Here is a 16,166-nt window from a genome sequence, read left to right as displayed (position 1 = left end):
AGTTGTTGCCTGTTTTGTGTTGCACAGGGCACTGAGGAAAGGTACTCAGGAGGTGCACTTGCTCTTAACAAAGAAGTGAGGGCAGCCCAGCTTTGGCCTCTGCCCACCTCTGAATTAGCTGCTCTGGCTGGTGAGGTGATTCTCAAGGCTTCATGACTGACTGAAAAGGATGAGTCTACCAGATCATTAAAAAAAAAAAAAAAAAACAATGTCCATCAAGTTGACTCCAGCTCATGACACCTCAGTTGTGTCAGAGTGGATATTGCCCAAGGTAGAAATGTGCTCCATAGGGTTTTCAATGGCTGATTTTTTGGAATTTGATCACCAGACCTTTCTTCCAAGGCACCTGTAGGTAGACTTGAACCTACGACCTTTCAGTTAGCACCCAAATGTGTTAGACATTTATATCATCCAGGGACTCCACCAGATTGTAGGGGTCCATAAATGGTTCTTCTTCCTTAAAATAACACACACACACACACACACAAATCAAATCAAGGTGAAAAGAATAGAACACATGAATAAAACTACTTTCAAATAATAACCTCCAAATCCCACAAGGCAATAGATCTTCATCAGTTCCAATCTGACTACATATTCCGAACTCATTCAAGGAAGAAGTGCATGTGTTGTCTATTAGATGTCTGTTCTTTCTAGGTGCATAAGGAGGATCAATTATAATAAGTTCAATAATGTGCTTCTTTCTTCTTATTTTAATTTCAAGTCCTGGAATAAAGTAAGAACTTATTAATGTTGGTGGAGTAACTTGAACGAAGGAAAGTAAAAAGAAAATAGTGATCATTTAAGCCCATTATGTGGCACAGTGTGGCAAAGGTCGGGAGTTCGAATCCACCAGCTGCTCTTTGGAGACCTATGTGGCAGTTCTCCTCTGTCCTATCAGGTCGCTATGAGTCACTATGGGTAGAACCCTACGAATTTACGAATGAAGGTTAAGATAAATGTGAAAGATTATAAATATTTTAGCATGCACGAATTGTCATCTTTGACTCTTCTGTGTCTTTCATTAGTCTTTTTATGAAAGTATGTACAAAATATAGAATTTTTGCTATTATCTAACAAAATTCTGTGTGTTTTTGCTTTTCTGAAGGAAATGCTTGATTGCTCCGAATATGGAAATGGATCTTGCACAGAAAATGAAAGGTCAGTGGGTGTCCGAGCTGCCATGTATGTATTTTTGGCTGGAGCTATATTCATCACGGTGTTTGGCAATCTTGCCATGATAATTTCCATTTCCTACTTCAAGCAGCTTCACACACCAACCAACCTCCTCATCCTCTCCATGGCCGCGACTGATTTTCTCCTGGGATTCACCATCATGCCATATAGTATGATCAGATCTGTGGAAAATTGCTGGTATTTTGGGCTTACATTTTGCAAGATTCATTATAGTTTTGACTTGATGCTTAGCATAACGTCCATTTTCCATCTTTGTTCAGTGGCCATTGATAGATTTTATGCTATCTGTTACCCTTTACATTACTCTACCAAAATGACGGTTCCGGTCATTAGACGGTTGCTACTTCTCTGCTGGTCAATACCTGGAGCATTTGCGTTTGCGGTGGTCTTCTCGGAGGCCTACGCAGATGGAATAGAAGGCTATGACATCTTGGTTGCTTGCTCTAGTTCCTGCCCTGTGATGTTCAACAAGTTATGGGGGACCACTTTGTTTATGGCAGGTTTCTTCACTCCTGGGTCTGTAATGGTGGGGATTTATGGCAAAATTTTTGCAGTATCTAGAAAACATGCTCGTGTAATCAATAACTTGCCAGAAAATCAAAATAACCAAATGCGGAAAGACAAAAAAGCAGCCAAAACTTTAGGAATAGTGATGGGCATTTTCTTGTTATGTTGGTTTCCCTGTTTCTTTACAATTTTACTGGATCCCTTTTTGAACTTTTCTACTCCTGCAGTTTTGTTTGATACCCTGACATGGTTTGGCTATTTTAACTCCACATGTAATCCCTTAATATATGGTTTCTTCTATCCCTGGTTTCGAAGAGCACTTAAATACATTTTGCTAGGTAAAATTTTCAGCTCACATTTCCATAATATTAATTTGTTTTCTCAAAAAGAAACTGAATAGATTTAGTCTGTATGAGTGAATTAAAACAAAAGGACTGGAGCTTAGAAGAATAAAATTGTTTAAAATGTGTGTGTGTGTGAAAGAGAGACAAAGAGAGAGATTTTGGCTAGCATAAAAAACCTTTAGGTTTTAAGACTTGAGGGGGAAAAAAAAAAGAAATCTCTTTGTACTAAAAACCCCTCCAATTTTTTATCAGAATCCTTCTTACAACCACTCCTTCCAGGTGGAGGGAAAACAGAGAAAAGAAAAAGTAGGTGAGGAATTGAATGGGAAAAAGACAGGAATGTAATGAGGAGAACACACAAAAACTTTAATACTATTCAGAAGGAATCAAAACACAAGTTGAGCTTGGTGAATATTCTCCCCCATGGAAAAAAACCACACATGCTTTGTGTGACGTTTTCCTTTACTTTTTGTTCTTCAGTGTCTGATTGGATGTATTTTGGAACATCAACAGCTAAAATTATAGGGAAGTCAACATGAAAATAAAAATCTCAAATAGCCATTGTCTGTCAGACATCAGTCATTGGTTAGCTGAGAGTCAAGCCTTTGCTAGATTTTACAGTTGTGAGAGTAAACGTTTTTTAAATGAAAGAAGAAAGGGAAAGCTGTGCAACTGAGGCTGCAGATTCCACACAAGTTTTCGTTAATGTGTCATCTTAATCATAGCAGTTGGCAATCTCGTAATTTAAGAAGCCAGAGAAGTCTGTACAGTACCTTCCTTTCTGCCTCAGGCTCCTCCATATTGTGTACTGCTTTTTGGTGGTCTGATTTTTAATAAAAGTATCTACCAAAAATACATTGTGTTCTGAACCCATCATTCCTTTTTGCTTAATATTTATACATATATTTTTGAATAGGAGAGTAGTAGTAGGAAGATGCGAAGAAGAAAGCTAATAATTACGGGGGCCTCTGGGTACTAGCAGGAGCCCTGGTGGTACAGCGGTTAAGTGCTCAGTGGTTTGAACCCACCATCTGCTCTGTGGCAGAAAGATGTGACAGTCTGCTTGCATAAAGATTACAGCCCCGGAAACCCTGTGGGGCAGTTCTACTCTGTTCTACAGGGTCTCTGTGGGTTGGAATCAACTCTACCGCACTGGATTTTTTTCTTTTGGGTTCTGGGTACTAGAAGCTTTGTATTTGCTATTTAGTGTCTTCTTTTTTTTTTTTTTATAGCTGTAAGCTGAGGCTCAATTAATAGCTTGTAAAATTAATGAATCCATGTAGTGGAAAACCCCAGTGCTGTCCAACGGTTTTGGGTCGAGTCGATTCCGACTCATAGCAACAGTGTAGAACTGCCGCATAGTTTCCGAGGAGCGCCTGGCGGATTCGAACTGCTGACCCTTTGGTTAGCAACTGTAGCACTTAACCACTACGCCATTACAACAAATGGTGCGCTGGTAAACGTTGTTTAACAGTTGCCTGTCAAAACAAACAAACAACAACACAAAAAACACTATGATTTGTAGAGTTTATCAATCTCCATGTGTAAAATAAAGTTCCATCACAGCTGATTTCAAGCTACTAGTGTAAAACCAACTGGCTTTCAAAATTCCTAAAAATTCTCACAAGCAGGTGTAAGTGGTTCCAGTGTACCACTGGCTGAGAACACTTCTAACAAAAATCAAGCTAGAATAAAAGAAAATAGAAAATTGTAGTGAGGCTAAGTATTACCTTATGAATTTTTCATTTCATACACACGCACACACATATATAAACCCATTGCCATCGAGTCAATTTTGACTCATGGTGACCCTATAGCTCTGGTGGTGCAGTGGTTAAGAGCCATGGCTGCAAACAAAAAGGCTGGCAGTTGGAATCCACCAGTGGCTCCTTGGAAACCCTGTGGGGCAGTTCTACCCTGTCCTATAGGGTCTCTCTTTCTCTCTATGTACACATATGCTGTTGTTGTTATTTGCTGTCGAGAAGACTCTGATTCATGGTGACTCCATGTGTGCAAAGTAAAAGTGCTTCATAGAGTTTTCAAGGCTGTGACCTTTCAAAAGCAGATTGCCAGGCCTGCCTTCCCGGGACCTCTGAATGGATTCAAACTGCAAAACTTTCGCCTAGTTTCAAGTGGGTAACCATTTGCACCACACAGGGACTATATATACATATGAATATGTGTGTTCATAAATGTAAATGGACTATGTTTCACTGAGATATTTTTTAATTTATATTATACCAATGAACAAATTAACATTTTTTAAATCTTTGTGGAAAGTTTACTCGATTACCCACATGTATACTGTAATCTTAGTCCACTGCATAGCATGCGATTAAACAGTAACAATTGAGCAGCCAGCTTAAGTATTAGTCTTGCCGGGCTGCCCAAAGGTGGGTCTGACACGTGTTCTGAAGATCTTGTCTGACACTCCATCCCCACTGGCTGGTTGGTTCCTCCCTATAATCTATAGCCTATTTTATAGGATATAGGCAGAATAGGTAGAACTTCTTTGAAATGGCCCAGGAAACTGCAGATACAAAAGAAAATATGGAAAACTTGGTTTTCCAAAAACAGAATAATTAAAACCAAGTGCAGTTATGAAAGTTAATCTAGTATGTTGGATACTACTGAGTTTATGTAGTAATTGAACTTAAGAAAATGATAGTGTTGATGCTGGTTTTGGTATTTACACACACACATACAAACACACTTTCTGCAGTTTCTGTTTTAAAATACTAATTGATAAAAAAATTGGTAAAATAGATTTTAACCTTACTGTAAAGTAGAATTATTTTGAATGAATAAATTTTTAATTTGTCTTGATTCATTTACATATGACTTTAGAAAATAAAATTAAATATGTTGGTGCAAGGTTGCCCCTTGCCATTTGTTGGAATGGAGTTTATGACTGTCCTACATTGTACAGAATGATGATATTTCTGACAGTGGTTTTTTGTTCATGTGGGTGCTCACAGGAAAATATGGGGCCATTAAGTTCCTTATGACACTTCTGCTGTGTCCCTATTAGAATTCTATTCATATTTTAAAGCATAATGCAAATAGGCCCCTTTGGAAAGATCTGTTCAGTTATTCTCACTGAAACACATAATTTCCTCTGTACCTTTCACTGCACTTCTAGTCTCATAGTGTAGCTTCCTGACTTGTTCGCTAGGAAAGGAAATAGAATGTTCGAGTCTCCTATGTACTCACTGTACTTGCTGCCTCACACCATTCAACCTGCTTTCATTTCCCTGGGTTAGTAAAGCATTCCTTCTCCACACCTAGGATTTTATAGGAAGTTACAGATGAAAAAAAATGAGGCCAGAGAGATTAAGTGTTTTCCCCCGATTATACAACTATTATTAGAAGCAGAACTACAACCTAGCTCTCTCTCCTGACGTCTTATTCGGTGTTCTTTGTTTCCTGAGCCTGTGCCCTCAAGATGTGCGACATGTTACCTGGCTTTTTTTAACCAAGGGTTTTAGTCAAATTGGTACAAATCACCGAAGCAAAAATAAATACCTTCCTTCCACCCCAGTATCTTCTCATTACATTTCAGAAACAAATTGTAAATATGATTCAAATTGTAATTTATGACTCAGATAATTATTCCTCCTTTGGATATTAGCCAGCATTGACTGTAGCCTGCAAGTTATCTATTTAGTTTTAATATTCAAGACTTAATATTCTGAAAGTTCACTGTCCTGGAGTTAAGCCCAAATGACCATGAAATCAGATATGAACTTGTTGTCCTTCATTTGGGAAAGAAGCAATGGAAAACTATCTAGGGCATTAAAAATACACAGAATATTTCAATATCCCCCCTGGAAAGATAGTTAAAAGAGCAATTCCACTGGGTTTCTGCAGTTAATTCCTCTCTTGGAGCTCCTGAATCTGAGTTCTCTACTCTAGTTCTCTTGAGAGCAGAAACAAACTTATATGCATTGGATCCTCCACACTAAACTTTCCAGAATAGCCTGTCCTCCCATCTGCAAAGCCACCAGAAGAGACTCAGTGATTCACAACTAACTTTTCAGGAGAGGGAAGGTACCGGGTCAATACAAAGAAATAGGAATGTGCTATCGTTTTTTTTTTTTTTTGCTGCATTTATTTTCTTCTTCAAAATAATTGACCAGCAAGAATTATATTTTACAGAGAATCAGAAATTGTTCCATACAGGTTGTAACAGAGAAAGGAGGGGTTTTTTGACTAAAAAAAAATAGTGATATTCAAGTGGAACAAAGGGCTTTTATTTTTTCATCAAATCTTGTTTGGCAAGGTTTGTGGTGCCATATAAAAATGTTTTTTTTTATAAAATGCAGGAACTATGCAGGACGTGGTTCAGTAAATTGAAGGTACTTATGCATTTCTATTGTGCCAAAATACACTTTCCTTTTTGGCATTGTACCTTGATAACAAAAATACCTATTTTATACTACATATTTCATTTTTGACATTTTTCCTTTGCAAGTAAAATTTACTTAAGATATTTATTACTCTTTGCTCCTCAAAACCATCCATTCAGATTCAGAAGAGGATCTAAACTAAAAATGCAGTTTCTCTATTGTCTAAAAAGGTTTTTCTCAAATTCAATGGGCGTACAAACAACGTGGGTATCTTGCAAAGATGGAGATTTTGGGATGGGCCTGAAATTCTTCATTTCCAAAAATTTCCCAGGGGCTAAAAATGTGGCTGATCCACAGACCATTCTTTGATTATCAAGGTCTAGATAGGGGAAACTGTAAGCAGCTGAAGCCATAAATTTTCTTGCTGCACCAAACAAAGAAATGAATTGTTGCTCAATATTGACGACCGTGAGGGGTGGTGGGGCACTCAAAGCAAATGGAGCCAGAACACCTGGTTCCAGCATTTAGTGACAGTGGCTACCTCGGGACCTCAGTTATTTCACATACATGCAGCAGTTAGAAGGATGCAGTGAAAATGTGCTCCCCGGTAATTAAATAGATGGCACTGGATTTCTGGTAGTAATGAAACAAACAAACAAACTTTAAGACCCTCAGAATTTTCATTGTTAACTGGGTTTCTTTTGGAATACTGTTTGTTTTGGGAGGGTGTTTATTAACTATTTCCTAAACAGCATTTGCTGTTTTCTTAACATTTTAATCTCTCCCATGTCAGAGATCTTTAGTACCATGAGACAAAATGCCTATTGGCTGGGTTTCAGGATATGTTGGGATTGATTTCTTTCCATCTAATCAAGTAAATTTTTACTGCTTACCTGTCTTGTGTAAGGTACTGTGCTAAGTGTTGTAATGATTGGATGGTTAACGGAATGTTATCTCCATTCTCAAAAAATTTACAATCAAGATAAGGCACTCTTAGAAAAAAAGTGCGCCGGAAATACAAAACAAACTAAGGTCTTTGAAATCATAGTCAGCTGTAAAATGAAGCAGCGCAGGCACCTCTCTCTAAGATCTTTGGCTGCTCCAATAGTCTATAATTTGGGGGGATTAACTTCAACTGGGAGAGTCTTTCTTGGCTCTTTTGACTTCCTTTTGGAAGGAAGTGATATTTGAGTTGAGCCCTGAATTGGTCAGAAAGAGACTGGCAATAGGCTGGAGGTAAGGAAGCTGGCCAAGAGAGATATACTGTGGTTAAAGGTGGCTGGAATATTGGAGACTGAAGGGAGGAAGGGCAACAACTAGGGTTTCCATGGAAATAGATGCTGAAAAGATACACCAAAGCTGGGTGATGCAGTGCTTCTAGCATGCAAGCCTGACTGTCTAGCTGAAGTGTGTTTTCCCAGGCCCTTTTTTTTTCTTGTAGCCATCAAAAACGTGAATGTGCTTTTGGGAAAGGATTTATTTAGATGAATTCGTCTTGCCCCTCAACCTACCTCTAACATATTCTCTGATAATTAGTTTTAGTAAAAGTTTTTCTCTTCTGTTAGTTTTCAAACAATGCTACTGTTTGTAACTAATATAACAAAGATGCTTTAGTTTTAATGTTCCTTCTCCTTTTGGTCTCTCTCTAAAATGGAAGCTGTTCTGCCTGTTCTCAGTGTGTATTTACTGTCATTTAAATTGATTTTCCTGTTCCCAGCTGTTTTACCAAGATAGTAGTTTCAAGATGTCACCTCTGCCTGTTGCCAACTGCCTTGTGAGCTACTTGGAATGAATCAGTCATCCCAAGTAGCCAGATAATATTACTACCTGTTAATGCCATGATGCTTAAAGTACTATATATTGTTATAAATTAGATTTGTAGCAGAAAAGTTTTTCTACTGTTTATTTTCGCTTTCAGCACTATATTTGAATACAGTCTATTTATTTGTCAGTCCTGAAATGGCCCCCAAGTGATCTTTATGGTTGTAATCTTTAAACATTCAGGAAACTAAAAATTTCACCAGAAAAAAAAAAGCTAAATCATAAATAACAAGTTTTTGTTTATTTTTCTGTTATACTACATATACCATTTATACTTTTGTAATAAGATACTACTCATAATGGTGAAATTATGTATGAAATTGTAGTTTTGCCTTGTTGTCTTTACCTCAAAAAGTTTAATTGAGAATTAATATAAACTACTCTTTGGACGGAATTTGCTTTTAGACTGAGAATGATTTTAGAGCTTTAAAAATAGATTTTATTTTTAAGACTTTGTTGTTTAAGATTTTTTTTAATGGTCTATATCACATTTGACATTATTTTATGATCTATGGCAAAAAAAGAAAGGATGAAGCAATCATTGCAAGCATTGGTTCCAGGTCTTAAAATTGGTGCTGGTTTAGTTAAGACAGTCTTTCTCCTACCTGGCATCCTATAAGTCGGCATTCAGAACAGTTTTGGTTTATAGAGGCTAGTTTGAATCTTCATGTGGATTCTTTTGAGCCGCTACCTAATCAGTTGAAATCCCTAGACTTCAGATTTAAATTCCAGGAAGGATGGGGCAATAAGACTTTAAAAGAGAAAGAAAGAAAAAAAAATATTTATGGACATAATCCAAATTTGTGTTAGAATGAGAGAACCTTAAAATTTACTTCTTAGTGCATTTAATTCAATATATAGTTCAAAATTTTAAAGAACTATAACAGTAATGGCTCATTTCCTTCATAACCCTTCTGAAAACCAAAAAAAACCCAGTGCTGTCGAGTCGATTACAACTCATAGCAACCCTATAGGACAGAGTAACCCTTCTTATCTGATGTTTTTCCAACTAATAAAATGGAGAGAAACAATGTGGCTTAATTTATATGTTTGCATACACATACATAGGTGACAATAACAGTTGTAGGCTGCTTACCTGAATGATTAAGTTCTGAAAGAAGGGGACCGTGTTTTATAGTAATGGTGACACTTGTGTTATGCAATATGTGAAATTACCTGCCTCCTTTTTTTTTTTTTCTGTTAGAATCATGGGTCATAGATTCCCATTTTCTATCGCCCGCTGGCAATGAGTCTGTTCCGACTCATAGCGACCCTATAGGACAGAGCAGAACTGCCCCGTAGAGTTTCCAAAGAGAGCCTGGTGGATTCAAACTGCAACTTTTTGGTTAGCAGCCATAGCTCTTAACCACTGTGCCACCAGGTTTTCCATTTTATACTACAGTTTATAAATATTCATACTTTAAGACTATGAAAATTAGATTTTGACCCTAGAGTTTGTTGTTGGATCACATTGACTCCCACTGAATAATGTGACAAGCCTATTGAGTATTATCTTCAGGAAGCCTTGTTGAAGTTTTTTGGGGTGCCATTGAGTCAATTCTGACTCATAGCAACCCCATGTGACAGAGTAGAACTGCCCCATAGGGTTTTCCTGGCTGTAATCTTTAAGGAAACAGATCACCACGTCTTCCTCCCAAAGAGCTGCTGGGTGGGTTTGAACGCAAACCTTTTGGTTAGCAGCAAAGTGCTTAATTGGCCCTCTGTCTGTAACATAATCTTGCACTGCAAATCTGACCTCTTGCAAATGTATATGCCTGGAGATATGCCAAACTTATTATCAGTCAGTGCTTAAAGCTGAAATTTGAGGGAGAAAGGACATAATCCCAGTGAAAATTATTAGTTTGAACCATACGAAATTGACAATACTTGTACATTTTTAACCTATAAAATGATGATTTTTGTAGAGGTTACATGGTTTAATACAGCAACGTAATCCTATAATTACATGTAACACTCAAAAAAGAGAAGAAAAATTGAAGTAGCTTCCATAATTGTCATGAGGAAAAGAAGGGAAGAGAGTAGGAACCATGCTAATGGCCTCAGATATCTACATAGGAAAACAAAAGCTTATTTGCAAATAAGTTATTTAGAAATCAGAGTATAGTTTTCCATAAAACATTGTTAGTTTGTTAAAGCTGATTAATAGGGTCTTCACTGAGTGCTTCCTAGATAGATGCTAGGCTTTTCATACATTATCTAATGTTTAGATCAAATGTGTAAAGTAGGGTGCATTATTCTTACTTTACAAAGGAGGAAACTGAGGCTCAGAGAGAAGTAATAAGATTAATAAGCGGTGGAGCCAAAAACCAAACCTAGGTCTATCTGATTCCAAAATCATACTGTGGAATGTAGGAGAAGGCTTAGGAAAGTAAAGGGGCTGGAAACTGCATCACATAATAAATCTTTGTAAATATTTTTGTAACAACCTTTCTATTAGCATAATTCCCAGACTTTTAGAGCTGAAGGGCCTGTAAAGGTTATCTAGTCCAGTACATCTTACTTCTCCAGGGACCTCACAGCTAGCTAGTGCCAGAACTTGGATTAGGAAAAAAACTCCCAATCCAAGGTTCTTTTGCTACCACCCTCTTACAAAATATGTGATATAAACCACTAACCTAGAGCAAAACAGGGTCATGTGGAGCAGTCAGCTTCCACTTCCAAACAGGAACCTTCCCAGGACTTGGGAATAAGAAGATGCTCTAGATAACATCATCGGTAAAGAGTGAAAGAATAAAAGGAATGGTAGGAGTCTTTGATATCTTGCAACCAAGGAATCTTTCTTGTGCTCTTTTTTAGGGTTTAAGGAAAAAACGTAGTCGAATCTGACCGTTGAACTTGATAAATGCACACTAAGGTTGAATCTCTATGGCTTGAGAGAACCTGACATTGGCTGAGAGTGTCTCGTATGTCTGGTTCACTCAGGATTGGACCTACTTTTCTATAGTTCATTAAAAAGACTTGATGTTTGTTATAAGCAAAATGTCAAGCTTCTCTACAGCCTACAAGCGAGCTGTTTTTCATAGTGGTATATAACCCAAAGTAAAATTAGTAAAGCAGTTGAAATAAGTTATATTGAAATCTGAATTTATGCCAATTTCTTCACCCTCTTTTAATTCAGTCCACTGTGTCTCTAGAAACATGTAAGATTTGACTGGTCCGGGCCCGAAAGCATGGAATTTGTGACCTTTATGGTCCCTCATGGGTGCAGTATGTGACATGGCTTCATTAATTAGAATCTCAGATAAGTGAGAAGACAGAAGAAGATGGCAGAAAAGAGAGGAAAGGAGAGGAAGAAAGTAGAGAGTACAGAAGTTAGGAAACTTGTTGAACCAGGTGAATGGTTTAACCCATAGGTATGTGGCTTTCTGTATATTTTAATAACAACAGAACATTTTTAACTCTTACAACACCTGCGGGAATTTTACAAATGTAGATTTCAAATTTTTGAAAGAGTACACACAGAAAAATATTGTGATTTCACTTAGCTTTTGTGCATTAAATATTTTTATGGTGAAAGAGATGTTAGCTTGTTGTAGTCCAAAAGGATTCCTAGGACAGTTACTAGTTATGATGAAAGTTGAACGTATACTGAAAAGTTTCTGAGACATCACTAGGAACAGAGCAGTCGATAGATAAAACCCATATTGAATGGATGGTGGATGGATGGATGGATGGATGGATGGAATAGACTAAATAGAATAAAACAAGAAAGAATGAGAAGTTGAACTTTTTCATTTTTTTCTAATCTGGTAAAATAACCCAGAAAACACACACAGTTGATGTAATTTTAAGTATTAAAATGAATTATAATTGAAGTGATCGAATAACAGGTGACTCTGAACTTTATCGTTCCATTAGGAGCTGAAATATACTACAACCATTTTTAGAAGAGAAGAAACACTGACTCATCACTGTAGAAAGGAATTTGAAGTGATAAAGTGCCATGGATCTGACTTATATTCCTGAAGACCTAACCAACTGTCCAAAGTTTGGAAATAAATCTTGTCCTCCCACCAACCGCCCTTTTAATGTCCGGGTGGTAATGTATTCAGTTATGACTGCAGCCATGGTTATCACTATCTTTGGAAACTTGGTTATAATGATTTCCATATCTCATTTCAAACAGCTTCACTCTCCTACAAATTTTCTGATCCTCTCCATGGCAACCACGGACTTTCTGCTGGGTTCTGTCATTATGCCATACAGCATGGTGCGATCAGTAGAGAGCTGCTGGTATTTTGGGGATGGCTTTTGTAAATTCCATGCAAGCTTTGACATGATGCTAAGCCTCACCTCCATTTTTCATCTCTGTTCCATTGCTATTGATCGATTTTATGCTGTATGTTACCCTTTACACTACACGACCACGATGACCATCTCCATGATAAAGCGTCTATTGGCATTTTGCTGGTCAGCACCTGCTTTCTTTTCCTTCGGTTTAGTTCTATCTGAAGCTAATGTTTCTGGTATGCAGAGTTATGAAATTCTTGTTGCTTGTTTCAAATTCTGTGCACTTACTTTCAACAAATTTTGGGGGACAGTATTGTTCACTACCTGCTTCTTTACTCCTGGCTCTATCATGGTTGGTATTTATGGCAAAATCTTTATCGTTTCCAAACGACATGCCCGGCTCATCAGCAACATGCCTGAAAACACAAAGGGGGAAGAGAAAAAAAACCTATCCAAGAAAAAGGACAGGAAAGCAGCTAAGACCCTAGGTATAGTAATGGGAGTGTTTCTAGCTTGCTGGTTGCCTTGTTTTCTTGCAGTCTTGATTGACCCGTATTTAGACTACTCCACTCCCATAATAGTACTTGATCTTCTAGTGTGGCTTGGATACTTCAACTCCACTTGCAACCCCCTCATTCACGGCTTTTTTTACCCATGGTTTCGGAAAGCTCTTAAGCACATAGTATCAGGAAAAATATTTAGTTCTCATTCAAAAACTACAAATCTGTTTCCTGAAGCACACTACTAAAAGATCATTATAAATGTGAATCAAATATTGAAAATGAGACATATTATTTTGACCTGTCTCACATAACATCCTCATATCAATGCAAATATTATACCATCAAATTCCAATAATTTAGTTGAGTGTTCTATAATCTGAACATAAGCTAAATTCAATAATTTTTAACCAATCAAAAAATTAATTGTTAATTGATAATTATTAATAATAAATCAATTATTAATTGTGAACTCTGTAGCCAACCCTTACTCACCTCTGAGTGGTGGGAAAAATGTACAAAAGAAATCTCAAACACAGTTCAGAATAGTTGAACTGTGTTTACATCCATGACACGATTAAAAACCAATATAAGAATAGAGAAAATAACGTGCTATCAGTTTTGGCTCTCATTTGATTTCACTCTAGAAATTCAGAAGAGGGAAAATCAGTATTACCTGGGGAGCCGTGGAACAAATTTGACTTAAGGTTGGACTCTATTATCAACTAGCAGGTCACCCCATCATTTGGCCTGGAAGGATTATTGTTGTTGGGTGCTGTCCAGTCAATTTCAACTTACAGCAACCCCATTTGACAAAGTAGGACTGCCCCATAGGGTTTCCTAGGCTGTAATCTTGACAGAACCAAATTGCCACATCTTTCTCTGGTGAAGCCACTGGGTAAGTTTGAACTGCAAAACCTTTCGGTTAGCAGTCAAGCATTTAACCATTGTGTCACCAGTGTTCCTTTGGAAGAATCATTAACCATCATTATATAAATCCTTCTGTTTTTTTCTGACACTTGGAAGCTCGCTACAAAGAGGATGCCACAGGAGAAGCAGTGAGATTGTAAATCATCATAAGCAATTTGAGCTTTTACTCTTGTGACTTTTCACTGTGTGGTTTATGTTTGAAATGACTTACTGTTTCCTCTGTCTCTAGCTTCCTAGCCTGCATGGTATGTCTCCACCATTGGCCAGGAATCACAAGGCCTCTCCTTGTAGCTGCTTCAACCACTTTTTCTGGAAGCCCTGCCCTGGGGCCCTGGCAAATAAATTTCCTCCACACCACAATGCCTATGATTTAAGTCAGATTGTTAAGATTTGGTGAAAATTCTTCCAGTGATTTTTCTGTGAAGCATTAAGATACAAACAGAGTGTTTCTTGTATTTCACAGGTTGGGAAATACATGAGTTCATGTAAAAATGATTTCTAAGTGCCCTTGTGCCTAAAAATATGATATGGGAGGGAGAAAACGAGGAGCAGAAGCAGGTTAAATCCTCCCCCTTTTTCTGGGTCAAGGTCAACCTTAAGTCAAACTCTGAAAGAAGAAATTTCGCCCTTGGTTCTTTCCCATCGCTCTTCCGAGCTTTTCTCTCCCAATACCCAGACCCCCTGTGACCTAGAATCAACTGAAAAAATTACCCGAGTTCAGCTTCTTCTGAAGGGCAGTATGATTCAGTAAGGATTACTTCCACTTTAACTCTGCTTGTTAGGAGAAAAATCAATGTACACTTGATAGTTGTGAAGTATTCTCATGTTTACCAAAGAATGTTTACTAACCCAAACTAACTATTGGTCTTGAGGTGAGCAATTTAGGCAGTCTAAACCAAAAAAACCCCAGTTATCATTGAGTCTGTTCCGACTTATGGTGACTTTGGGTGTGTCAAAGCAGAACTGTGCTCCACAGGGCTCTCAATGGCTGATTTTTCAGAAGTAGCTACCTAGCTTTTCTCCAAAAGAGCCTCTGGGTAGACCTGAACCCCCAACCTTTCGGTTAGAAGCCAATCCCATTTGCACCATCCAGAGACTTGAAGAGATATTAGGTACGAGTAGCACTGCCAGGATCTTTCTTCCTGATAATCCCATAGAATGAAGGCCCAGTCTGGTCTGTAAGGCAGAGACTGCATCCCCTAGTCATGTCTCTCCCTTCACAGATGAGGACATCACTTATCCAACTTTGTTAGTGATAGACAGTTCATGCCCAGAGATCCTTTTAATATATTTGGTTTCCTCTCTGTTCCTGCTTTTTAAATTCTCATTTGTTTCTCTACTTTTCAACTATTTCTTTACTGTAAAAACTCCACTTTGTGTGTGGGGGGGGGGTGGGGGTCCATGTTCTTCTCATGCTAGCAGCATTAGGGATTGTCAAAGAACAATTGTGAGGATGGTGTAGGACCAGGCAGTGTTTTGTTCTGTTGTACATAGGGTCACTATGAGTCAGAAGCGACTCAACGGCACCTAACAACAACAACAAAAGGGGGAAGGGAGCAGTATAGCAACAACTAGCTTTAGTACACAGGACATTGGCACATGGTTGTTAGACTGAGGACTGTCTGTAGATACACACTGATCTAGCATAAATGGAGTGATCTATTTGGATAGGCTTAGCTAGCTAGTTGCATGCAATACCTAACTATAAGGTTATTTGAAACCTGTGCAGAACCATGAAGATATATACTGAGTCCTCAGTAAAGGATTCAAATATTTATTTAGAAATTCATCTGTAGCATACACCTTCCCCTCCCACTGATGCTATCTCAGCCTGAGTCCAGGCCCTCTTCATTTCTTGAACAGGATTTTGCATCAATTTATTGCCCATCTTGGCTCCAGTTTCAGATCTTTCCAATCTACTCTGCACAGCTATCTGAACCTGGTGCTTTACTCTTAAGTATCTTGGAGGGTCTCTGTGCTGAATCTCTTCTGTTTACCCCACCTTCTCCATCCTGCTCTTCACAGGAAGCTGGCCCGGCTCTGGGGTTTCAGTGGCATTTTATCAGTGGGAAACACCCATGGGAGATCAGAGGGTGGAATGATGATTAAATCAGGCTACTTATCTCTGAGTAAAGTGACTATCCCTTTGGCTAAAAAAGTAAAAATAGGTACTAATATATGTGGCAACCTCTTTGCCAAATTGCCCAGGGCTGGCTGTGTTCCTCCAGGAGAGGCCGTCTGGAGTTCCTACCCATACAGCTCTACTG

At 38.1% G+C, this 16,166-nt stretch overlaps 2 protein-coding genes across 2 annotated transcripts; both read left to right on the top strand.

The window, feature by feature from the left end:
- The first annotated feature begins 762 nt into the window (after positions 1 to 762).
- LOC100671707 (trace amine-associated receptor 2) lies at positions 763 to 2,165 on the top strand. The gene has a single exon (XM_023546678.2). The coding sequence runs from the start codon at positions 1,112 to 1,114 to the stop codon at positions 2,102 to 2,104; it is 993 nt and encodes a 330-aa protein (XP_023402446.1). The 5' UTR covers positions 763 to 1,111; the 3' UTR covers positions 2,105 to 2,165.
- Positions 2,166 to 11,488: 9,323 nt separating this feature from the next.
- Positions 11,489 to 13,217, top strand: LOC100671993 (trace amine-associated receptor 3). The gene has a single exon (XM_003404011.4). The coding sequence runs from the start codon at positions 12,183 to 12,185 to the stop codon at positions 13,215 to 13,217; it is 1,035 nt and encodes a 344-aa protein (XP_003404059.1). The 5' UTR covers positions 11,489 to 12,182.
- The last annotated feature ends 2,949 nt before the right edge of the window (positions 13,218 to 16,166 follow it).

The sequence above is a fragment of the Loxodonta africana genome, chromosome 1 (assembly GCF_030014295.1).
Source record: "Loxodonta africana isolate mLoxAfr1 chromosome 1, mLoxAfr1.hap2, whole genome shotgun sequence".
NCBI lineage: Eukaryota > Metazoa > Chordata > Mammalia > Proboscidea > Elephantidae > Loxodonta > Loxodonta africana.
This window is presented reverse-complemented; position numbering and strand designations above follow the sequence as displayed.

Excerpts from the sequence above, each read along its gene's own strand:
- LOC100671707 (XM_023546678.2), top strand. The coding sequence starts at position 1,112 with ATGCTTGATTGCTCCGAATATGGAAATGGATCTTGCACAGAAAATGAA.
- LOC100671993 (XM_003404011.4), top strand. The coding sequence starts at position 12,183 with ATGGATCTGACTTATATTCCTGAAGACCTAACCAACTGTCCAAAGTTT.